Source organism: Dreissena polymorpha, chromosome 10 (genome assembly GCF_020536995.1).
Source record: "Dreissena polymorpha isolate Duluth1 chromosome 10, UMN_Dpol_1.0, whole genome shotgun sequence".
In the NCBI taxonomy this organism is placed as follows: Eukaryota; Metazoa; Mollusca; class Bivalvia; order Myida; family Dreissenidae; genus Dreissena; species Dreissena polymorpha.
Window position 1 is genome coordinate 55,916,203 of NC_068364.1, and position 26,596 is coordinate 55,942,798.

The following is a 26,596-nucleotide window of genomic DNA, read 5'->3' on the forward strand; positions in this document are numbered from 1 at the left end:
CAATTCATACTTAAATTGACACTTAAACATGCATGTAAGTCAACCATGTTTAGTTTTCATTACTTTTCGGTTATCAAACGATTGCCTGTGGTATCATGTGTTTTGCAATGTATTTAAAACACCTTTGTATGTTATTTTTAAACGGGTACATTTTTGTGATGATGGATAAACTGAAATATATCAATAAATTATACATGTGGTCGAGGATGAGTAAAAACCACCCTTGTTTAATTCCAGACCTTTCTAATGGCATACGTACAATGTTCAAACGTAGTATTTAATATTGCAAATTTCAAATAAGTTAGTTCAAAGCATAGAGTTTCTATCTCGTATTTTAATCGTCAGCTAGTCTAATTTATCAGTGCTTTATGTATTAATCAGTAAGTTTATTTTGTGGGGAAAAAAAGCATATGTTTAACAGATTGTCAAACAAGAAAAACAAGTTGATATTAATAATTATAACAATAACTGAATTAATGATTTAGTTTTTTAATCATAGAGATTTATTTATTCCTTAATTTTAATCTCTAGCAAACAAAATGGTTATACTGACTCATTTACATACGTAATTATTACAGATCTAGATCTATCAATAATATTGTTTGCTCATGCCCAGATAGCGTCGCTGCCAATGTTTGCTAGTCATTTAACGATATAAACATCTAATGTCATTTGCTGGAATTATTGATTGCTCCTAAAATGTGTGCACAAAATTTAACGGTATAAACATCTAATATTGGAATTATTTATTTATCCTAAGACAACATGTGGAAATATATAGAACACATTCATTTAAGGGTGAAGACTATGCATAGTTATATTTTAAGATAGTTGCAACACAATATACCATAACGAATTATTCAATTGGACTTTTATCTTTTTCACTCTACATTCCATTATGGTTAATCTGTAATAATGTCTTACACTATATCGAATTATGTAAGAAATGTTGCTTGTTTTTTATTGGTTAAACAACATGGTTGGAACCTTGGCCCTTAACCAGTTACACAATTAATAAAACAATTGTTGAAAAATCCTTCAAACAAAATGCTTTCCAGTGTCAATCGAAAGACGCAATAGGATCATTTTATTTATTTTCAGGACATTATGCAATATTATAGGCATGTTGATCTTTATGTCAATTGCTTTAGCATTCAATTGTAGACCAGTTTGTTAAAGAAAGAAAAGATGCATTAAGAAAATCATACGCATGATGTTTACCCCACATTTTCACATGAAACCAAAACAATTGATGTCTTCACACTGTTACCCTTTATGACCTTAAACATGCCTAGTACTGTGTGATTTAAACTTCGCGTTTTGATTTAATTGGATTATTGAATGAAACGTAGTTAAAGTCAAAGAACTTGATTATCTTACCCCGTACAGAATAGTCTCTTTTTATTTGCCAAACCATGTCACGTATACACCCTGTTTTTTTCCATACATGACCAGTTGTTGTAAGTATCAAGTCAGTTCAGTGAACTCACTTCATGGATGAAAACACGATTGCGTTGCTGAAAACAGTGTGGCAAAGTCATGATTTTACTTACCTTCATGACTCGACTACTTACTGAACCCGCACGATATATACAGAATTGTAAATTTATAATGGACCGTGTTATGCTGTTTCACCCCTACCGGGTCCGTAGGAAGCAGCCGTGTATCTCATTATTCATACATTACGGGTCGCTAGTAACATCGCCTCTGATACTAAATGACTCATTAGAATAGGTAAAACCTCACTCAACTGTTACATCCATCAAACGACAATTGACCATATAATTGATCGTCATGTTATCAATATCGTAATGAAGATTCAACCAGACAAACTGTTTTAGCTCACCTGGGCACTACTTGCTAATTGTGAGCTTTAATGATCGAGTTGTTTTGTCCGTCGTTCATCGCTTGTTAACCAGATACATGTAGCTGAGAAACAGATCTGGGGTGGTATTCCAGAAGCATCTTAAGTTAAATTTTATTTTTATCCTTAAATTGGGAATTTTTCTTAAGTGTTTTATTTCATACTGCAATAGTTAGGCATTGAAAATTACATCAAAATAACATCATTGTGTCAATGTTATTTGAGGAATACCAAAAAAACATGCATGTCTTTATTGAGTAAAAAAATACAAAACATTGTAATTTTTAACTTAAGTGAAAATATTTAAGAAATGACTTAAGATGTTTCTGGAATACCACCCCAGATGTATTTCGAACAAATCATGTGGCGATGGAAATCACCCTTAATCAGGATAATCATATGCTTCTCCTAAAATAAAATAAAAACTCCCTGTCTTTTACGATACCAGTTACACGAGTTTTACCAGTTCATATTTGATTAATTCCATTTAAATGTATAATAATCATTATGTTTTTTTAATGTTATTTTGTTGAAGATCAGTCATAAAGTAAAGTTATATTTGTATCGTTGGAATGTTAACAGTGCCAATGTAAGACTTGACTGTTCAGTAATTGTAATAGAGAACTTTTAGTACAAAGTTTAAGCGGTCATTTCACACAAAAATAGTGGATAGAGACTTATGTAAATGAAAGACAAAGCACTGGAATAGTCGCATTGGAAATGAAATTCAAACGGTCCGTCTTTTCAGACAACAAAAATAATTAAATAAATTGAAGCACTTAGACATTTTCACACGAAAATAATTAATTATTCGCGTTTTTGTTATTCACTTTTATTATTTATTTATAAATAATTGTGATTTTTTTAATCTAGAAAAACCATAATAGCATAAAGCATGATTTATGATGTTTATCCCTAACTACTCAAGATACATATAGATCGGCAGCTACCGAATTCTCAGATATAACTGAGGCAAGTGTTTGCTCATGACCAGCAAACGTAGCTGCTAATGTAAGTATCATCGGGAAATTAATTTTTATATTTCAGTTACTGAAACTTGATATGAATCGTAAATCTATAGAAAACTTGTGCACGTTTAGATTTTTTTGGGAATATCTTTATTAAAAAAACTATAAATATTTGTATTCATAATGCATTGTGTAAGAAGGGCGATTGATTGCCATTTCTGCATCTGGTGTTTTTCAACGTTGAAGGCCATACATTCTAAGATATATTTGGACTCGTACACAGCTATCATACTTTCATGTAAATCGACTATCGGCTCGATTGATATATTCTGTCAGTTGGGTATTAGTTAACATTTATAACAGTTTTGTTTTGTACACAACGCTGTTAAATAATCTAATAGTATTGTATTGCGGTTTTAGATGTATTTTTTTTTTAATAGAATGTTTTAAATATCGTATGTTTTTTAAGTTATTTTCCACAAAGCAATTCAAATAACTTTATTGTTCTTTTGTTTTGCAGTGACTCAGGTTGTTGTTTTTTTTTCAAATTGTAACTTTTAGCCATCTCAGTAGATGAAATATTGATAGACGAAAATGCAATGAAATTGTATTGACATAAAAGGAAATAAAGTGCACATCAGCTTCAATATACCCCCCCCCCAAAAGAAAAAATGCAGCATGAATGTTCTGTGTCATAAAAAACACAAATCTTAGGTGAGAAGCCAATTGATCATTTATTCTAACTTATGAAACATTACACAATATTAAAACGTAGTTTTCTTTGCTTTCAATGCAGAGTTTTGCAGATGCTATATGTATACAATGCAGTTGGGTTTCAAAGATTGTAATACCTTACAAAAAAGCAAATCATAGACATATGTTTAATAACATTTGCATTGATATCATTAAACTACTACATTGTTGGGATCTGAACAGTATATCTCACTATTCCATTTGTGTGTCTTGTTAAAATCATAAGCAATTTTCATTCACAACTCGAGTTATATTGAATGCGTGGATTTGGGATGTGTATTTGTCACAATTATTGTAATATCTTTGCGTTTATGGCCATTGGCCAATGTACTGCATTAAATCGAGCCCATCTATCATAAGACGTAATTGATAAAACCACGCCATTCGCCAATGAATGCAGTACATTTAATAATTAAAGGCATATTTTACCAGATGTCTGCTAAATAGTTCAGCTGTACTTCGATATCAGGTGTATTAGACATTCGTATAAAGAGATGTTGATGAACCTGAAATCACAGCTGTTTCCGGTGCTCTTAGAAATGCCCATGATTTCTCGTTTCAAGTTACACAGGTGCTTATAGTTTTATAGTGAATGTTAAGTGGGATTAAAAAACATTAACTTAATTAACCCATTTGTGCCTAGTGGACTCTCCCGTCCTTCTAAATTGGATCAATTTATTTCCAAAATAAGGGATGTCTAGTATATTTATTTCTATATTTAAAATATTTCTTACATAAATTCCTTGAAGCAAACAGCGCAGACCCTGATGAGGCGCCGCATCATGCGATTGTTTGTTATTTAATTTGGAACACAAGCCCCCTTGAATTAAAGTCATTTGGTCATTTTGGTACCTCATGTAAATTAGCGGACAATTATTTTACTCAGTTCCCAAAACAAGTATTGACATACAACATAAAAGCACCATACATTTCAGTATAAACACAACAAACTCTATTCCTTTGCTATTCGCTATTTCAAATTCACTTGTACCTGTACACACGATGGCATTATTATTCAATGAAGAACATCTTTTGAGTAATTGCATTCAGGTTCTGAAGATAGATTTCTATTATAAACCAAACCTCAGCAACATCCTTTAATCAGTTTGTTTGAAAACTTTGTTAATGTAACATTAAACAAGCAGGCCAAAGCACACGCGCTCTTCATTAACTTCATAAGCACTGGCGTAGCTGTTAGCACGTGCTGCGAGATTCATCCAAGCCACTTCTGAGCACCCCAAAACAAACTTCCAGTAATTAAACATATCTGAGGAAGCTTTTCATGAACCTACCAACATCAAAGGTATTATCTTAATGGTATCATGTAAAATTAATTATATGACAACGTAGGATAATCCATACAAAATGCAATGTGTTTCAAAGTTTAAACTAACGGTCGACAGCATATCCATTTATCAGATTGCGTTAACATGCTTCAATATGCTGCACACGTGTATTAAACGAACTACAATGCAAAACCAATGCAATACACTTTATATATCTTATGAAATATGGTTTTAACAATTATCTTTGTATATTTTGCTTCAATATGCTGCACACGTGTATTAAACGAACTGCAATGCAAAACCAATGCAATACACTTTATATATCTTATGAAATATGGTTTTAACAATTATCTTTGTATATTTGCACTTTATGTATCATAAAGACGATTTGTATAAGCCATAAGTGTACAAAATAGTTAAAAGGTGAATCCTTTTGTAAGTTCATACATGTGTGTTAGATGGCTGGTTTAGCGCGTAACGTAACACATAAAAAATCATACATGTTTGTTTATACTTTTTTAATACTCAATACAGTACACATTACAAACATAAAAGATGGCGTGATCCTGTTCATCCGCGAATCTATGCTGATTATCTGGTTTCCTTGCAAATGCAAACTTTGTTACAATCTAACGTATTTCTCATGAATATAACACAGCGCAATGTGAACCATATGTTCGTGCAACGTCCGTGCATGTTTAGTCTATTATCAATTAGATTTACAGACATACATTTCAACTTTTATTGGTTACTGATTCTGAAATTCCTTCATATTTTTAAGTTTCGTCGTCGACGTAAAATATAAGTGGGGCACGTTCCAAATAGTACGCTAACATGTCGTATTGTCTGTGAATGTGGTTTCGATATGCCCATACGTTTTTTCTGCTATTTACTTGAAAAAGGGCGTATACCAAAATGGCAATAAAAAAGTAAATCGCTTATATTTTATATGGCCATCTAAATCGTGTCTGCTTATATTGAATTTTCTCGATATTGTATAGATAGGTTTAACTCTCAACGAATTAGTAAAACAATGCCTTAAATTCCAGTTATATATTCTTTATAGCTGTATTTCTAATTTTCAAAAGAATTCATTTCAGTGTATACTGAATGTATATATGGCAAAAACAATAGAAATCAAGATTAAATACATGTTATAATTCTGTATGAATGTCAAATTTTTATGGATATTTTTATTTATGTAACTAAGAACGCGTCTGTGTTATTATTAACATCGCACGTCGGGGTGTAAATGCAATTATGTGCGAAAAGTCATTCATCAGTAAATTGAAAATTTCAATTGCAATTAATGAACGTCGACTTAAAAACTTTAGTTATTAAAAGTGCATTTAACAGAATTTGAAGTACTCTCTTGTGGCGTAGAATACATTTTCAAAAACATAATGTTGGAAGTTAATTAACTTTTATGATATTCATATTTTCTTATTAAAGATTTCACATGTGTTTTAGAAAACACTAGTGCTGGGTTTCAATATATAAGCACTGATTATAATTGGGCTATTCCACGAATTACAGGTATAAAATAGCGGGTGTGTTCTGCATTGACCTCGAAATTAATTGGCAATGTAACTGCCAGTGATGCTAAAGATCTTGGTAGCCAACGTTTTATGATTGATGTTAATTGGCAAAGAAATAAAAACTGTTTTGTGATAAAACGCGTTAACAAAATGTTGAACTTTGGTAGCAAGTTATCTACGCAAATTGTACTTTACATGGAATATTAAAGGTCGACCAATCTTTTTTGCTGTTTTAACGTTCTACATTTCCTTGGTCGAGATTCCAAGCGCGATAAAAAGCAAAGCGTTCGACTTTGGAGAAACGTACGCGCAAAATATCAGCATATGCATTCAAAATTAAGAATGGTAGCGTGATCCGAGGCTTTGTTCGTAGCATAACTGTGTAATTTGTTTCTTTTTGAAAAAAAAATGTCAAAAGGCCAATTTATAACGTTTACACACATTCTGATTCAATTAATTGCACTTGAAAAACACTTTTATTTTTAGTCCTTTCATATGAATACAAACATATCAGTGCACACTAATCCAAAGTCATGGATTAGTCAACAAATGGTCTCTTGCAAAATCCCCATTGGTTGAAAGCTCAGAACTCTCCTTTAAACGCTTGCTTTATTAACCCATTTATGCCTAGCGTCCTGAAAAAAGGACATTGCAAACAGCGTAGACCCAGATGAGACGCCGCATAATGCGGCGTCTCATCTGGGTCTGCGCTGTTTGCTTAAAGGAATTCCTTTATGAAATATTCTAAATATAGAAATAAACATACTTGACATCCCTAATTTTGGAAATAAATTGATCCAATTTAAAAGGATGGGAGAGTGCACTGGGCATAAATGGGTTAAAGAACTCATGATAACTCACATTATAAGCCCCGTTCTTTGAAAAATGGGCTTTATACATGCCTGCATTTTAGTTATGAAAAGACTACATACACACGAAATGTCGCCCGGATAAGCAAATGCATAATACGCATGCTAATCTGGGACGACACTTAACGCAAATGCATTTAGCCCAGTTTTCACAGAACGAGTGTTACATGATTGAAGTTTTAAAAAAAACATTATTTTCATAAACGCGGACTTACACAGTTCAACAAAAAAAATCAGTAAAGTATGGTATTAGTTGACAAATTGATGATGCGTTATCGCAATTAGTTAATTACTTAAACATTATTTTATGTTCGATGAGTATTTCGATTGTGTATTGTTCATTAATTGGAGCAATTTGGATTCAAACTTTGATGAACGTTTGTGTGTGTGTGTGTTAATGATTATCTCGGAAACGGAGCTGATAGCATGTACTTAAAGTGTCACCCCAGATTTGCCTTTGCCGGCACTATCCGCCTGGACTGGATTTTCGTTAAAAATAGACATGCTTAAAACAAATATTTAAAAAACGTAAAGTGTCGTGCATGATAAGCCTATGCAATCTTTAACTAGCTAATATGGGATAACACTTTATCTAGCTAATCTGGGATAACACTTTAACTAGCTAATATGGGATAACACTTTAACTAGCTAATATGGGATAACACTTTAACTAGCTAATATGGGATAACACTTTTCGCTTATGCATTTCAACCATTTATTCCAGCGAGTCTCATTTTTGAAAATCACAGCTTTCAACATTTATCCACTTTTCAGCGGAAATGCTTATATGTTCAAGTGTTGCGTCATAACATGTCCTGTCAGCTTATTACTTATAGGCAATAAACTGTTTCTGCCATAACGTCTGCATGTAAGACAAAACATTATTGAAGTACGGTAATCATTTTACTTTAGATAAGTGGTTTGAGTTGTAAATGCTGGATAAATTTCACTGTTCGTGCCCGTGTGCACTTCATTAAGATCGTTAATGTATCAACATGAATTCTTCGACATCGATATTAGTCCTAAAGTGTAGAATAAGCATGTCTACCATCTTCATGAAAGTTTTCTCAAACAAACGAGCCTGAATAATTACAGATTTAAATAGATTGAGGTATGGCTTATTTTGAACTGCATTGTTAGCTTTCCAGAGCCGCATTTTGTATAACATATTATAAGCGGTAACGTTTTCTATCTATGTTGTGAGTGTCAAAAGTAGGTGAACCAAAATGTAGGTACACCAACAGTAACTTTATGACATCCGACTTATGTTTACGCCACCATGCATTTTAATGTGTATTGCTCTATGTTTAAACACAACTTTTTTTCACTAATAGAAATCAATTATGAACGCATATGTCACAACAGTTGCAGAAAACAATATGCGACTGATGGGTCATTTTATAAGATAAAATATATATAAATAAATACAAATTCTTATTAAACCATCCACATTTCAAACATTAACATAAATACATAATATAAATTAAATTGATACCAACATGGTTAGATCATACCCACCTGTTCCAATTATAACGCATATGCCTGAATGCAAAATTTGTATGTGTGTAGTCTAAAAACTGTATAAATCACTATTTACTGTTGTCACAAAAGACATACTTTCTTAGTTGAAACCTATTTTAAGCATCGGGCTCATAGAAACGCTCTCGAGTCCGTTTCCTGAGCCTATAACCAGTACTTGGTGTCTTTGGGGGAAATCTACAGAATGCTCCCCGAGTGAGGATCGAACACGTGACCTCCCGATTGCTTGTCGGACATGTCCATTACGCCACGGCGAGTTTCATGTACGTCAAGAACGGCATACTTTCTTGTCTTATAAGCAAGAAGTCATCATGTGTAGAAAAGTAGTTTCTTTATTCTCACCCGATATATTTTTCATGCTGACTGTGCTTTGTAAAAAGGGGTTTAATGCATGTCCGTAAAGTGTCATCCCAGCCTAGCCTGTGCAGTAAGCACATGCTAATGTGGGACGACACTTTCCGCTTTTATGATATCTTCTTTTTAAAGAAAGTCATTTCTTAGCAAAAATCTAGTTAAGGTGGAAAGTGTCGTCCCTGATTAACCTGTGCGGACTGCACAGGCTAATCTGGGACGACACTTTACGCACATGCATTAAACCCCTTTTCACAGAGCACGGCCCAAATGTATTCTAGATACAGTTTTCGATCAGTTGTTGTTACAAGCGATCATAATCGCAACATTAACTTAACCATCAACCACAAAGAATGACATTAGAAAGATGCATTGTGTCACGAGCATCCGATAAAAGTGGAAACTAAGTTTTGTGTCGTAAACAATTTTGTGTCGTCCTACATGTCATTATTTGAGGGAGAAGAACAAACAACCCTATTCTGCCTAATCGGCGTATGTTTGTTCAAGGACATGAATTTGGTTGACATTGTATGAGCTAGGGTTTCACACTTAGCATTCACGTTTACGTTAAATGAGCTAACAATATAATTGTTTAAAACCAATCTTACACCGTTCATGACCGTTGCAAATAACGTATAATTTCTATAAAGATTTCAATCAAGACAAAATTGACACTATTTCTTAACATAATTTTATATAAATAATTATAAATTGCAAATCAGAAGTTAAGTTTGTAAAGGAATTGTCATTTCAATACAAAGGTCAAAAACAGAACTGAATGATCCATCTCAATAGTTTCAATAAGTTTATGGTCAGATATATATTGCCTTCATTTCAGTTACATGTATACTAATATTTCAATATAAGTTGCTTAGTTCAGCGTTAAGAACGTGTTATAGCATAAACTTGACATAAGATCGATTATTAGACCAGACCCTGCATCCTTGGTACCACACACCCTTCCATGTCTGTTTTCCATCAACTGGAATACCACTGCAGGGTTCTGTAACTATCGCCACCTGGCTCGTATCTGATGCTATTAGCGTCCGGAGAATTGGCTAAGATGACCCTGCTATCTGGCCTCTCGGATAAGCGATTTAAATCATTGTTCAACGGATGATCTCGGTTTACCTAGCAAGTCCAGCCTAATTGTACGCACAATGCAGGTAGGATGGTTTTCGTGAATCGTGGTCATGCGATAACCGAAGACATCCCCATGTGAAATATTACGACCAAGTGTACGTGTTGAATACATACGCGATGGCTGTATCAATCGTCAGCTTAATACGCACGTTGAACCAGATGATCTTATATTAACCGGAATGTCATAATTATACGGGAAATATTGTTTATAACATTGAAAAAGAATTCATTTTTGAACAATGGCGGATTCTCTCTGCTCTCTCTATGACACCAACTATAATGAATAACAATTTTAAAGACTCCTTTATTTGAGTTTGAAATTGTCATTAACACATTTATGCCTAGCGTCTAGAAAAAAGGCCATGGCAAACTGCGAAGATCCAGATGAGACGCCGCATGGTGCGGCTTCTCATCAGGGTCTGCGCTGTTTGCTTAAAGGAATTTCTGTAAGAAATATTCTAAATATAGAAATACATATACTAGACATCCCTAATTTTGGAAATAAATTGATCAAATTTAGAAGGATGAGAGTCCATTAGGCATAAATGGGTTAAGAACTAAAAAAAACAACATCTGTTGATGTTGACGTATTATGATGATATTATCACTCGTGTCCGTATACTTGTTCCGATGAAAAAAACTTATAACCTTTTGATAACTTATTGTTGTCATATATCTAGATGGCTTTAGTTTTGTTGCTAGAGTTTTCTTTCCTATTGTCTTTTTTATACAAAATGTAATTAAGAGATTGCCACAAACGTAAGAAATACCAACCCACTCGTTTATCAGCTTTGTTCAAGACAAAATGTATTAAAGAATGATTGGGCATGCAAAAGTGTATTGCAAATGTATACATGATTGTGATACCATTCTTAACGTTTTATTGTCAATAATTGGTTGCGAAATGTGGAAGTTGTTTGCTCCACAAACTTAGCGTCTACCTGCATTTTATAGACCAACCAAAGAGTAACTAAAACATACTTCCTTCCGGCGAGGAAATAAAGTATATAGGGATAAAATATATAGGGATAAAGTATATAGGGATACAATACCAAATAGTTCATATGAGCCGCGTTCTGATGTACCTAAAGTGTACATCAAGTTTAGGCGGAAAGTGTCGTCAATGATTAGCCTGTGCGGACTGCAGAGGCTAATTTGGGACGACACTTTCCGCCTAAACATGATTTTAGCTTATAAGAGACTTTCTTTAAACGAAAAATATCATAAAACGGAAAGTGTCGTCCCTGATTAGCCTGTGCGGACTGCACAGCCTAATCTGGGACGACACTTTACGCACATGCAGTAAGCCCCCCTTTCACAGAGCACGGCCCATATATTTCACGAGAATCCCATCTTAGGCGCTGACTGACTCTGGCCTGGTGGTCATTTCTTGGGATGGAGATACGGGGAAATTTCTTTCAGATGCCTGGATAATTTTACGGACCGGTGAAAGGTGAAATTGCCCATTAAATACCGCTGGTCTGTTTTATCGAGAGAAGATCTGTTTATCGTATGTGAATGGATCATATAATCTGGGAAATATAAACATAATTTATTGCAATTTTGCAGCTTCCCTTTTTGTCCTTTTTGTAACGGTTTGTTCGAGCGTTGTTCGCTTTTCTTCGTCGAGATAAACTGTTATGTATTTTTGTGATAATTATATACAATGACTCTTTAAAATACGAATCTCATAATATCATCATTCGCAATTTTGTTCGATTACTTTATTGTGGATTTGTGCGTAAATACCAGTTCATTCAAAGTATTAATAATTCGTGTATATACATAGGGCATAAAGGTAGTCGCTTGTCCATTGTCTAATGAATAAGACAACTGTACATGTAAAAATTACTAGTTTTAATTTACCCCGAACATTTACAATAACTATTTTTTGCCGTTTTAAAAACTTTAAAAAAAATGCTGGTCGTTAGCTTAAGCATGTTGAACATTTAAATTTTGGGTAGACATCCTCTAAAAGTATCCTTTATAAATTGTACGTTCACATTTAAAACAAATTCTAACAGTTCCATAGCTTACATGGCCCAATGATATTAATTAAGTAGATACAGTTCCTCTAGCGTTAGAAGAAACTCTTTGATTGCACTAAATTCCACAGGTTTATTCGGGTAATATATGTATTTCGGATAATTTATGTGCATCATTGGCTTGAAATAATTGGCCACCCGCATCATTCCTACATTCTAAGCAGCTGCCTGTGGTTGTTAAATGTGAATACTTATTGTAATGATTTATTATGAATACAAAATATCTGTCATTATTGGTAAAAAAATCGGTTATAATTGATAATTTAAATGAAAGCAGTATGACGGATGCTTGTAAAGAAAACAAAACGAACAAAGTCAAAGAAAAAATGCAATCGATTTAATTTAAAACTAATATCCATCGTTTTTGAACCACTGCTCTGCAGACACATTATATCATATAATTAAAGTAGAAGAGATTTGTAAACTGTTTCATTAAACCTACCAATATTCATATACATGTACTCTAAGTATATGTTTACTAGTGAATCATGGATAAAAAAAGAACACACACACACACAATTAGACATGGCTTACACACACACACAAGTATACATGGCTTACAGGAATTATATTGACAATATAATTCCTGTAAGTAATGTATATGTTGGCCTAAAAAAGAAAGTCTGCATGGAGACACATAAGATAAATGCTTTAAGATAATTATTTTTACTGACATGTAAAAATTCCGGGTTTCGTGAAGGCTTTCTATATTTTAAATCGCAAACAAAAGGGAACTTACGCGTTCCTACCTATGTAGACTAGCAAGACGAATTGCCTCCCATTTCCTCTAACTTTCTCAAGTGTTCACCGATGCACGCACTTTAAAGGGGCCTTTTCACAGATTTTGGCATTTTTTAACTTATTCATTAAATGCTTTATATCGATAAATGTAAACATTGGATCGTAAAAGCTCCAGTAAAAAATCAAGAATAAAATTTAAAAAAGGAAAAGAACATTGCCCGGACCAGGTTTCGAACCAGTGACCCCTGGAGTCCTGCCAGAGTCCTGAAGTAAAAATGCTTTAGCCTACTGAGCTATTCCGCCGAGTACACATCCTTAACGTATTTTATACCTTATATAAGCAATCTTCGTAGTTTCACAAAATTTAACGACAAAAACAGAACTCTCCAAATTATTCAATCGTTTCGCGTTGCAACGCTTTATAATTTTTAGGTTTTAAAATCGTCAAAAGATGCATATAATGGCTCTATTAGACCATGGTAAATGTTCAGTATTACTGTTTCCTCACAAATATCATAACTAAAACGAAAATTTGCGAATCTTAAACAACTTTTTTCAATTTTGTCAATTTACCAAAACGTGAAAAGATCCCTTTAAGGTATTATAACATCACTCATTCACATGGTAATAATTATTAACCCATTTATGCCCAGTGGACTCTTCCATCCTTGTAAATTGGATCAATTTATTTCCAAAATTAGGGATGTCTAGTATATTTATTTCTATATTTAGAATATTTCTTACTGAAATCCCTTTAAGCAAACAGCGGAGACCCAGATGAGACGCCGCATGATGCGGCGTCTCATCTGGGTCTACGCTGTTTGCAATGTCCTTTTTTCAGGACGCTAGGCATGAATGGGTTAAACAAGATGAGCAGCTGGCCATTTTATGATTCAAATATGATTTAAATGATGTTCTCTTTTTCATTAACAAAAAAGTTGCAATAATCATTCCGATCTTACATACTGGTATCTATAAAATAATGCCTTATAGTTATGTATCAGATTTTGTTTCATGCACTTCGCTTCGACGTTATTTTTTGGCGATTAGGCGGATGAAGTCAAGTATTTGAGTCGCGTTCTGAGAAAACTGGGCTAAATGCATGTGCGTAAAGTGTCATCCCAGATTAGCATGTGCTAATCAGGGACGACACTTTCCGCCTAAACTCGATTTTCGATAGAGGGACTTCCTTGAAACAAAAAATACCATAAAAGCGGAAAGTGTCGTCCCTGATTAGCCTGTGCGGACTGCACATGCTAATCTTGGACGACACTTTACACACATTCATTAAGCACAATTTTCTCAGAACAAGACCCAGTTGATCCGCATACCTGAATACAAACATTTATTTCCTTTTATTCAGACCATGACACTTACTATCGGCTTCCAATGGATAAGATCACGGGAACCAGTGTGGACAACCCTTCCGGTCTGGATGCGCAGGTGCTCGGAAGTCCTCAACTGGTTCGCGGCCCAGTGAACAACGCGCTAAAAATAGACTGCGATCTTGAGGCTGTCAAGGTCACCGGGCCAGGTCACCGACAAGAATGCTTTGGCGACCTCAGCATGTGTCCGAAAGGTATAAGCATTACTCACAATCTAATTTTATATATTTTATCTTGTATTATTATCAAAGGGACAATTAGATTAAGTATTGGGTACGTGCGTTTTGTTTAAACATTCGCACGTAACTTTCAAACACATATTTGCGTTTAATCATCATTATTGAATATTGACATATGTTATAAGTTAAATATAGATTTCAAAGTTTAATTGTCGGTATGAATTATTTTCAAAATTTTGGAACATCTGAAGTCTTTGTATCAAGCATATGTGTTCGCGCTAAAAATTACAATCGCCAAAAATAAACAGATTATTGCTAACAGTAAGCATTCAACAATTGTCACCTGACAACTGAGAATTATCATTTAGCAATTTAAAACGAGAACTACTATAAATAATTAGATTGAGTTATGAAAGCATGCTCTTTTCTTTCAGGGTATACGCTCTCGATGTGGCTCAAAATAGACCGTCTCGGAAGTGGCCAGAGTGTTTTCTTATCCAATGGCGGGGAGAGACAAGACTCGCACGGTGTGGCAATGATGTACGAACACGGCCGAATGGAATGGGTGTTCCGCATGAAAACCGGCAATGAGTGGCGCGTGACAGCTAACAACGTTTTTGCGCAAAAATGGTATCACGTGACGGCAACATGGCGACAAGACAAAGGTCTCACTTTGTACATCAATGGTCGCAAAGCGGCATATGAAAGCATGTACACAGTTAGGTAAGTTTAAAAGCTCCCACCCTACCATTTTTAATATACACAACGTTTAATATGTTTGTTTAATTTGTTTGGTTGTTGACAAGTTTTTTTTCGTGATATTCTAACCAAACGTTCGCTTTTTTTCTGGAGTTGTTTATTTAATTCTATGGGAAAATCTTAAAGCCATTCAAATTAGCTCTACGTTTATCTGTTTGGCAATCACTTTCAAACATATCTTTATGTGTTCAATAATGACGGTCAATGCACTATGATAAGGTGTCAACATTTGCAAGTGGTAACTGTTTTTCCAAATTAATTGACACCCACAACTTCATTTCTTGGCAATAAAGGTATCCTCTTAACGGGACTGTGTATGGGCAACGTCCTGAAGCGTTGACGTTAACGTAAGTATGATATGACGTCTTGAAGCGTTGACGTTAACGTAAGTATGATATGACGTCCTGGAGCGTTGACGTTAACGTAAGTATGATATGACGTCCTGAAGCGTTGACGTTAACGTAAGTATGATATGACGTCCTGAAACGTTGACGTCAACGTAAGTATAATATGACGTCCTGAAGCGTTGACGTTAACGTAAGTATGATATGACGTCCTGAAGCGCTGACGTTAACGTAAGTATGATATGACGTCCTGAAGCGTTGACGTAAACGTAAGTATGATATGACGTCTAGAAGCGTTGACGTTAACGTAAGTATGATATGACGTCCTGAGGCGTTGACGTTAACGTAAGTATGATATGACGTCCTGAAGCGTTGACGTTAACGTAAGTATGATATGACGTCTTGAAGCGTTGACGTTAACGTAAGTATGATATGACGACCTGGAGCGTTGACGTTAACGTAAGTATGATATGACGTCCTGAAGCGTTGACGTTAACGTAATTATGATATGACGTCCTGAAACGTTGACGTCAACGTAAGTATAATATGACGTCCTGAAGCGTTGACGTTAACGTAAGTATGATATGACGTCCTGAAGCGCTGACGTTAACGTAAGTATGATATGACGTCCTGAAGCGTTGACGTTAACGTAAGTTTGATATGACGTCTAGAAGCGTTGACGTTAACGTAAGTATGATATGACGTCCTGAGGCGTTGACGTTAACGTAAGTATGATATGACGTCCTGAAGCGTTGACGTTAACGTAAGTATGATATGACGTCCTGAAGCGTTGACGTTAACGTAAGTTTGATATGACGTCCTGAAGCGTTGACGTTAACGTAAGTTTGAAATGACGTCCGGAAGCGTTGACGTTAACGTAAGTATGATATGACGTCATCATTAAAAAAGATCAAATGCACTTTACTGGCATCGTCACATACTAATAAATTACTTTTGCATGAAATCTTGTTTATCATACTCTCAACAAGGCATATACACGTTCTATACAAGTTCTGCTCTTGTTTCATGGTATGATGTCTTCAATGGCTTTACAACTCATGTGCATGTTGTCATTATTTTTTTTAATATAAATGACTGTTAGTGATGAAATAATAATGCTTGATGATGATTCCTAAATAATGTATTATTTGCATTTTTGACTAAGACATTTCAATCAATCATCAAGCAAAATAAAAATGATTTATATATCAAAGTAGTTGATATTTTAAAGGACAACTTTACAACACTTCTCCCAAAAGGATGGATTGTTACTTTCCTACTCCTTGCTATGTATTTTCGTTCAGCATGTATTGCTTGATAGTTTAGGAACCAACTTTCTTCTTTGAAGTTCCAACAAAACCCGCGCGATTTTTAGTATTCGAGGTTGAGTTTTGTATCATTTTGCTTAATTCCCCATATTACTATTCAAACTAAGACGTCTGCGATAACTAACTTAATTTAACAAAAAGAAACACAAAAGCATGTTGAATGCAGATTCGAAACGTTTTTGTTTGTCAATGCAATTACTAATAAAATGATGGAATCGTAAAAAGTTTCAAAAACACGTTTAGTTAACATACTAAACAAACAAAAAACTATCAAAGAGGTACACTGTTTGATAAACGCACGGACAGAGAGCTATATAAATAAGTTATTTTATAAATATCCAAATATATAGTCTCCCGGCTGAAGTTCCTATACCTGTAAATTAACATCGCGCGACGACAACTAAACAAATTGGCGTCTTACTTCATCTAAGTCAAGCTATTGTAAGGACTCACTCAAAATAACTGGATCTAGCAAAAATAATATGAAAACCTTTGCAATAAAATAACATGAAAGGGAAACACTACATATAGTTGACATTGTATATTGGATTGATGATACTTTTGTTTACAGTCTGAACTTTAAAAAGAAGTTAATAAACGACACTGCTTGGGAGACTCCTCTCAATACCAGCCCGTCTAGACCCATCATCCATTAGTCTAAACCTATTTATGTTTGCTCGATTGCATCGAAAACCTAAGGCTTATTTGAAACATTCCCGAGTCTATTTACTGGGACTAGAACCAGTACTTGGTGTCTATGGGGGTGATCTAAAGAACGCTAGTACATTCGGGATCAAACCCATGACCTCCTGGTTGCTAGGGAGGGGGAGGGCACCATATCCACTACACCACGGCGACCAGACATCCATTCAATGATTTCTTGGGGAAACCTGATTGTAGAGGTCACAGAATGACTATCGGTGGTTAACTATATAGATTTCTGAAGGAAGGTTACAACTCAGGAATCATAGAGAGAGAAATTCTTGTCCACTGGTCTTTTATATATGGCAATTGCCAATTCAACACAATACATACAAGACCAGTTTTTTTCAAACATAAAAGCATGATATAAGCTGTGTTGATCGCAATGGAACGGGGTATGCAATGCATTTGGAGCTCGGTTTACAATGTATTACTGCATAAATCAAAATAACGAGCATTTTTCACGTGAACATCTTTCTTACTTCTTATCGTTCCTATATTTGTTTCATACTTATCAATATATGATCATTAAACAAATTCGGCAAATTAATATATTGCAGATCATCAAAACGTACACCATCGGTGGATGACTTCATTATTTGCCAATCAAATAACGTCTCGCGGTCACGTGCTGTTGGCGCCATCACAGTGGACGAATTCCAGTTCTGGGCAACAGAACTGTCAGAGAAGCAACTCAGGGAAAATGGTAAACAAAACGTTCAGCTTTAAGTGTATGTACTTAAATATTCAAGCTCAGCGCATATATTGGACTAGTTCCGAGCATAATTTTTGTACAACCCATGCCGTTCAAACCATTATTTCATTATTTATGGTTTTAGTTTAAACCTATTTATTTTAGCTCGATTTTATAAAAAGCCTAAGGCTTATTTGAAACGCTCTTGAGTCCGTTTCCTGGGCCTAGAACCAGTACTTGGTGTCTATGGTGAAGATCTAAAGAACGCTTCCACAGTGGGGATCCAACCCATGACCTCCCGGTCGCTAGGCGGACACCATATCCACTACGCCACGGCGACCTGATGGTTTCAAAGTTTATAGTGAAGCAATGCTCTTTTCCATTTTTTGTTTAATTCAAAAACCACATTTTAAGTCCAATATCACTGATAGATGTATTGATGTTCATGAAATAATAAAAACATTTAAAAACTTGACAAACCAGTGGTGAGGTAACCGGGAACCATATTCCACGTCTGTTTGAAGTTATTTGTAAAAAAAGAACATCTTCAAATAAGATTTGATCATGCTACATCAGAATTATTTATTTATTTATATTACCATAATCAGTACAAAGGAAAATCACCAACGAAAATAAACGTCTTTAGCTGTAAAAATAGCAGAACAAGATCTTTACGGCGTCCATATTTTTCTCTTCTGTGTGTATTAAACAGTGTTTGTTTATTTAGCATGTCATCTCCTTAGTGACTATGTTATGTCGTTTTTGATGTTGACAATTATTTTATTTGAGCTTAATATGCGTATTGTATAAATTGTTTGGATCGATGACATTTGTCATGACATACTAAATTACTTTAATTCTGTGCTCATCTTCATTGACTTCGAATTTATTAATATGATTATGGGTGCTACCTAATTTACGGGCAAAAGCTTTTTAAGTTTTTTGATAACCATGTATTTTTAATAAATATATGGACATGATTGTGTTCAAAATATTATAATTGTTGCAATAATTAAGTAATGCATCCAAAAAAATCAATCTTAAAACGAGTGACATGTTCCTAGCTTAAAGATCTAGCATCTTTTTTTTCTAGCCACAGGAATTTTAAGCTGGTTCGGTGGCTGTGGTATAGTGGATGGGGCGTCTGCTAACTGGCTTAGTCACTGGGGGGTCTCTGTATTGATCCCTTAAGTGGGTGCATTTTTAAGATAACCCTAAAGATAAACTATGGCGTAACATTTGGGTTGAAAGTCAAGAAGACCTACAAGGTAAAAAGAGAAATGTAAGTCGAAGTACAATAATTGTACGTCGACATTCACATATAAAATACACTTCGAAGTATATATTTGTACGTCAAAGTAAAATTTGTACTTCGACATACATTTTTGTACTTCGACGTACACATTTTCTGAACAGCCAATAAAAAACTTGTCTCTTGAGCCGCTTTTCCTTCAGATTTATTCATAATAAATGTTTAAAATCTCTTTTTTAATTGAGGACAAAATGAATAAAAATATCAGAATGGCAAAAAAAAACATAGAAGTTTCAAGTATTGAAATAGATTATATATAAATTTGAAGAAGATTCAATTGTTACCTTTTTAAAACTATTCAGCATATTGTGAGTATTTTTTGATCATGCGGGGCGGAGTATCACGACCGTCCAGCGCATTACTGTGTAGGAAATTCCCCAACGGTAACCAAACAGTTACCAAAAATTCACGGGATAAATAATGTATAATAACCTCCCCGTTGGTCGTATTTTGTGATAACCATAACTTGCATAAGTCAGAGGTTAATTCCGTCACGCCAGGTCAATAAATACGCACAATATCTATGAGTTAGCAGTCGATAGTCGCATAATTTGGTATAAATTATAATAATAATAATGTTTAATAAATACGCACAATATCTATGCGTAAGCGGTCGATAGTTGCATAATTTGGTATAAATAATAATAATAATAATGTTCAATGCCAAATATCTCTAAAAGCAACAGATGTAAGGTGTCTTCTTATTGGCTAACACTCAAGGGTCGGTGAAAATTGTACGTCGAAGTACATTTCTCGTTCTACCTAGAAGGTCTTGTAGACTTTCGACGTCATGGTACGCCATATAGACACTAAGTAATGGTCCTACCCAGGAAACAGCTTGTTTCATCAAATGTCTCAATTCAACTTGACAGCTTGCTAAAGCAGTTGCATTTAGCATACAGTACACTGATTTAACATAATCAAATTCATGTGATGTGTCAAATCAATTTTGATTGACAAATTTGACAGGATTTTTTTTTAATCCAATAAGTTTTAGACTGTCAAATAACACACACTACGTATTGAAAGCCATGCCTGGAGCTTTCGTCTGTATACCACTGACTTCATCAGAAGAATGATTTCTACTATTGGGAAACGTTAACAACGCCAATTGTCTTCTTATTTATTATCAATGTATAATTATGTGTAACAGCATAACAACATACTTGTTTCGCAATTTAAATATTTCATAAATACAGGTATCTTGCAGGTTTCTAATTTTCTTTCGCAAACTATTGTTGAATAGTTTAAATTTTGTCGCCACAAAAAAAAACTAGCCATTTTGTAGCAATTCTTAAATCACAGTCTAAACTGCATACACTTAGCTCTATCGTTTCAATTTGAATGCATATATTAGAATGCATCATGTTAAATCATCCATATTTTTTTATTTTAACATTCAAATAACACATAACACAGTACACATATAAAAAGGTATGTGGTATTGTGTGGAGATACAAAACACTTCACATCATTTATTTGCACATAAAATAATAGTTACAAAATAAGTAATACTAAAACACTGTCATCAACCTACAGTACAAGAATATTTACGTATATGAAATTACAAAGTGGTGTTATTTTATTACCTTTTACAAAATTAACAATGCTGGTTTTGTACTAGCCATAAAACAATTATCATGGATTTACAAGTAACAACAATTTATTAATTACACAATAGAAAGGAAATCATATTAATTGCATTAGGCATTTACTAAACAAGCTATTTGCTACTGTTAAGAATTACACTATCTTACTAAAATTGATCACAACAGGTGCTTTTACATACTTGTGGTAAGTTTTGTATTACTAGTTTGAAATTTATTGGCAGACACTTGTCAATATATAGACTAAATTTGCATGGGAACTTTCATATTTTTTCAGCATAATTGCCTTCAAATTGTTAATTTAACAAGCCTTTGACATTGTTTGCACATCTGATCTTATTATACCATAGCTGATTTTTGTTTATAGATAGACAGATATAGACTTTTCAAAGTTCTATAAAAGTTCACACATGTTTCATCCAAGTAAACCAACAGAACCAATAAAGATCACCACAGATAATAACTGTGTGTTTAGCTTGAAAATTTTGATAGTTCAGGAATCCCTCCTTTTTTTATTTCTGCAAACCAAAACTGTCAGTTTAGATGGATACAATGGATTGTGTGATGCCCAGCTCTTGCCTTGGCAGAATAGCTTCTAAAAACGGAAAACCAACAAATATCTTAAAATTTGATCAATAATGCAGACAATTTATAAATGTTTTTTGTTGATTTCGAATCTGAAAGAATTTTTACGTAAGATTGTGGTACGAAAATCCAACGGTATCGGATTTTGTGGTTTTAGGCCTAAACTTATTATAGTGATATGTAACCTTTCGGAATATCGGTAAAGTGCGAGCAGACGAGGTGTAAATACGTTTAAAATTAAAGCTAAAAGACTAAAAAGTTAGATCGGAAGATCTTAAAATTTTGTGAATAAATGTGTCTCTGATGGATAACAACGACAACTAACCAGACTATTGCTCATGATCACACGTAAAACTTCTTTCTGAGAGCGAATGGAAAATGCGTCACGAATTCTGACAAATAAACAGTAGGGTGTAGTTGAAATACCGCGAGAATACTGGAAGAATAGAGATGCCAACTATAATGCTTAAAACAAATATTTTTTTAACAAGCGTTTGTGATTAGTCAGGATAATAATAACAATAAGCTATTGAAAAGATCAAAGCAAATAAATTCGACAGAAATCTGATATTCGGCAATATATTTAAGACGGGTTATGTTCACGAAAATTGTGTTTGGTAAAGACTGTCACTATATGTAGTGAACCAGTCTTCGGCTTATACCCACTGAAGATGAGTATTTAGGGGCGATAATTGAGTAATGCCGTTATTCTGGAACGGTTGCGAAGAAAAACAAGTAATGCGAGAATATTTAGTGCGATTCGCTACACAATTATGATGTCATTGATATGATTTTTCCTGAGGTATGTATTTACATGTAATTTAGCATATTTCAAAGTGTTTTTTTATTTGTTGAAGGTCATAAATAGCATCGCGAAAATATATGTCGCGTGGCAATTTTTTTTGGAACCCATCCCTATGTGGTATTCTTATGTAATTTTATGTCTTAATTTCCATATGTATGAACGGTCAACGCCCGCTTCGCGGGCTTTTTCCCGTATTAACTACAATTCCTATTATGAAAAATAAGTGTAAAACATCACCAGCGCTGACATTAAAATACCTATGTCGACGGGCAAACGTAACAACACTACAAACACCTATAAACTCGTGTCATTTAACGCGGTTATTGAATTAGATTATCACATAGTATCTTAAAAATATAAACATATTGCGTTACTTTTGTTGTTGAAGATGTTGGTGTTGTTGCTTTTGTTGTTTTCAATTTTTTTAACCCATTTATGCCTAGCGTCCTGAAAAAAGGACGTTTGCTTAAAGGAATTCCTTTATGAAATATTCTAAATATAGAAATAAACATACTTGACATCCCTAATTTTGGAAATAAATTGATCCAATTTAAAAGGATGGGAGAGTTTACTAAGCATAAATGGGTTAATATCATCAGGGGCTGTTCCAATCAAGCTTGAAACGTTTTTACTTTTTATTTTTAGTATTTGCCATTTCATTAAATATTGATTTATTGCAGGACCAATATATTCATTTCACATTCCCATGGATAACTTGACTGAGGGTCACTTAGTAACGACCGATTTTGAGCCGAACACTCGAGGGCGACTTCGGCAAGTCCCGGGAATGATCGGAAACGCGATCCAAATACCAGGTGCAGGCGAATACATCGAGTTTGTGGATTTTAAGGACACTTGTTTGGGAAACACGACGGTCTGTATGTACGGATTTACCGTTGTGTTTTGGATCAAATTCGCGAAAATGGAAAACAATGCCTACGTTATGGCATCAGGTACAGCCGGGTTCTCGATTTTCACGTTGGAAAAGCGTCTGTATGTAACTGTTCAAAGCGGCGATCGACTCTGGAATGCGTCAGTTGCAAACCTTCAAACGAGCTCGTGGTACTTCCTGGAAATCACGTGGAACCCAACGTCCGGTCTGGAGGTCTATGTCAATCAGAAAATGGCGGTTAAACAGGATGCGAGTTCTCCTCGCGTCGCATATTCCAGTAAATACAACAATTTCTACATCGGTCGTGCGAACACAGTCATGTACAACGAGAGGTACGCCGCCGCCACGGTTGATGACCTTCATCTGTACAACGGGGACAGACAGAGACTTCTGGGCCTGGATTACATAGCCCGAGGTAGGCTGTATTTTACACTTTACCACTTAGATACATATTTTGACGTATGTGTAGTCCCCCAGAAAGTTAATTTAATTAAAGATATTTCTTACTAGATTCAAGTTTTAAAGGCTTCATTTCCAATTATTAGTAACTGATGGACAGCAAACAGCATAAAACCTGAAAAGAATGCGAGACACTCGCAGGCTGTTCTCGTTTTATGCTGGTTGCAAAAGCCATTTTCACTTTGCTTCTGATGGGGAAAAGGTTAACGTTCCTTTGCCTGGTTGCGCATAACTTTAACGGTAAGTTAAATTTTGGATCAAGTTATTTGTGTCACGTGTAAGTGTGCACCCTTTATTATATGTGTTAATTATTCACATATTTGTTTGCTCGAATACTTGAATGCTTGAAAATGTTTGACGATAACAATTCTTTAAACAATAATTTATCTTGTGTCTGAAGTTAACAATCTGTTATCTTAGATGCCCTTTAAAACTAATAACAACCGTTTCATGAACTAGTTGTAAGTCCTACAGCGTTTCCTCCATATTAAGGAAGGCGATTGTGGTATAAAACAAAGAAGATAGGAATCTTTTAGCCACCTGTAGTGTTCTTATACACCAAGTCAATATTACTTAAAAACTAATGGCTATTTTTAACAAATAAACATCGTAAGCATCGTCCGTTCAAACAAATAAACACACACGAATGTCTTTCGAGAGTATGCATAAATGTGGAGACATTCTCTCTCGCTCTATCATTTGTCACTCTTCATATTCTTTAAATCTCTATAAAGATCAAAAGTGAGCATCTGTGATCAAATATCGTACAATATGCGATTAATTGATCACATGCTTTCTGTGGTACTTAATATTCAATCAAAAGGTGTTTCAGCACCTGGTTCATATATTGAGAACACTAATACGTATATGTACTATGTACACAAATAGGTTGTCACAATATGAGTTGGTTATGAACTATCGATCATTTCCACATATTCAACATACGTATGCGCGATTGAATTTTTTTGTTTAACGTACATTAATTATTCAATATAAACATATATATGCTCCAGGAAAACCAAAGAACGAATTTTACGGATTTGAAGCCATCGCCAGCGGTGTCATAGAGAACAAAAACCGGTTAGAACCAATCAGAACGAGCGATGGAGTGGTCCTAATTCCGGGCAAAATCGGAAAGGCCGTCCGAATTAACGGTCTACGTCAGACTATCGATTTTCGTGCAGCGGACGGTTGCCTTAGCGATCTGGATTTGTGTCATCATGGGATGCTGTTGTCACTTTGGATAAAGTGAGATTTGCTAGAAACTTATTTCAAACAACACTAAATCAATATAAGATATTATCAATAATTATCATGCATTGTGTTTTAGTGTGGACCGTTTTCGAATCCGTTTGCTTACAAAATATTTTTACTAAAATTGAACATAATTACCAAAATATTTGTGATGTTTGCCTCTATTTCTTGACCATATGTTAAAATACATGCATTACATTTCCGAAATTTCTTGTAAATTACTCGTTTCTATACAATAGACCATTCATATGATTTTAGTCTTGAGAAAATGGAAGACAAAATGGTATACATATCATCCGCAATAAACGGGATCGAGATCTCAGTCGCAAACCGGAAGTTGATGGTCACGGCGGAGACGTCAACGCAGTTATGGAAGTTGATTACATCATCAGTGACGCCCGACACGTGGTATTATTTAGAGGTCACGTGGTCTTTGGAGGACGGCCTGACGCTATATTTGGACGGGAAAATGATTGCTAGGGACGTCAATGCAGATGGTAGCGATATTTAATCATACAAAGATCTTTACCGATGCATGCTTCAGCTAATTCGTCTTGTTAATGAATTTATGGAATCGGACTTTGCTTTGCGCGATCAAATGTAGCCACAAAAAAATTATTTAGTTGCACATAAGTTGGCATATACAAAAGTTACATATAAAGCTACATCAAGCTACATCAGGATTCGGCCATTTTGTTTTTACTTTTGATTCGCGGGTATGACGTCGTACAACAATTCCTGGTAAGGAAGAGCAATCATGCCAAATCAATTAGGTCAAATAAACTGAAACGTTAACTTTGGTTTCCGGTGCTAATATTTCATAAATGAAAGCCACACTTCCATAACCAATGAGTGTCACGGTTTGGCTTTAAACCGAGGACACTGCAGGTTGACAATGGTCACCTGTAAATATAAAACTGGGTGACGTGTTTAAACAAATTTTACTCATAGTTATGAGTAAATTTATTATTCTCTATTCTCAAAATACTATTAAAATCTCATCATCTTTATAACCCATATCATCATCATTATCATTATCAAACAAATGATAAACCAAAGACAAAATAGGAGTGAGTGCTTGTATTTGACAGGACTTTCGAATATAATTCAGCACGATGGTTGTGTGCGATATATGAGGTGGTATGATAATAAGCGGATGAAAATTTATGAGAACATATCTTTAAACTATTCAGG

At 34.6% G+C, this 26,596-nt stretch overlaps 1 protein-coding gene across 1 annotated transcript in view; it reads left to right on the forward strand.

Annotated features, from left to right (window-relative positions):
- LOC127847658 (uncharacterized) overlaps positions 1 to 26,596 on the forward strand; it is a 138,960-nt gene that overhangs the window by 28,763 nt on the left and 83,601 nt on the right. Inside the window, 7 exon segments of the mRNA XM_052379713.1 lie at positions 14,461 to 14,676; positions 15,096 to 15,384; positions 15,714 to 15,767; positions 18,355 to 18,500; positions 23,478 to 24,104; positions 25,162 to 25,396; positions 25,661 to 25,899. Of these exon segments, the coding sequence (XP_052235673.1) occupies positions 14,461 to 14,676; positions 15,096 to 15,384; positions 15,714 to 15,767; positions 18,355 to 18,500; positions 23,478 to 24,104; positions 25,162 to 25,396; positions 25,661 to 25,899 (1,806 nt within the window).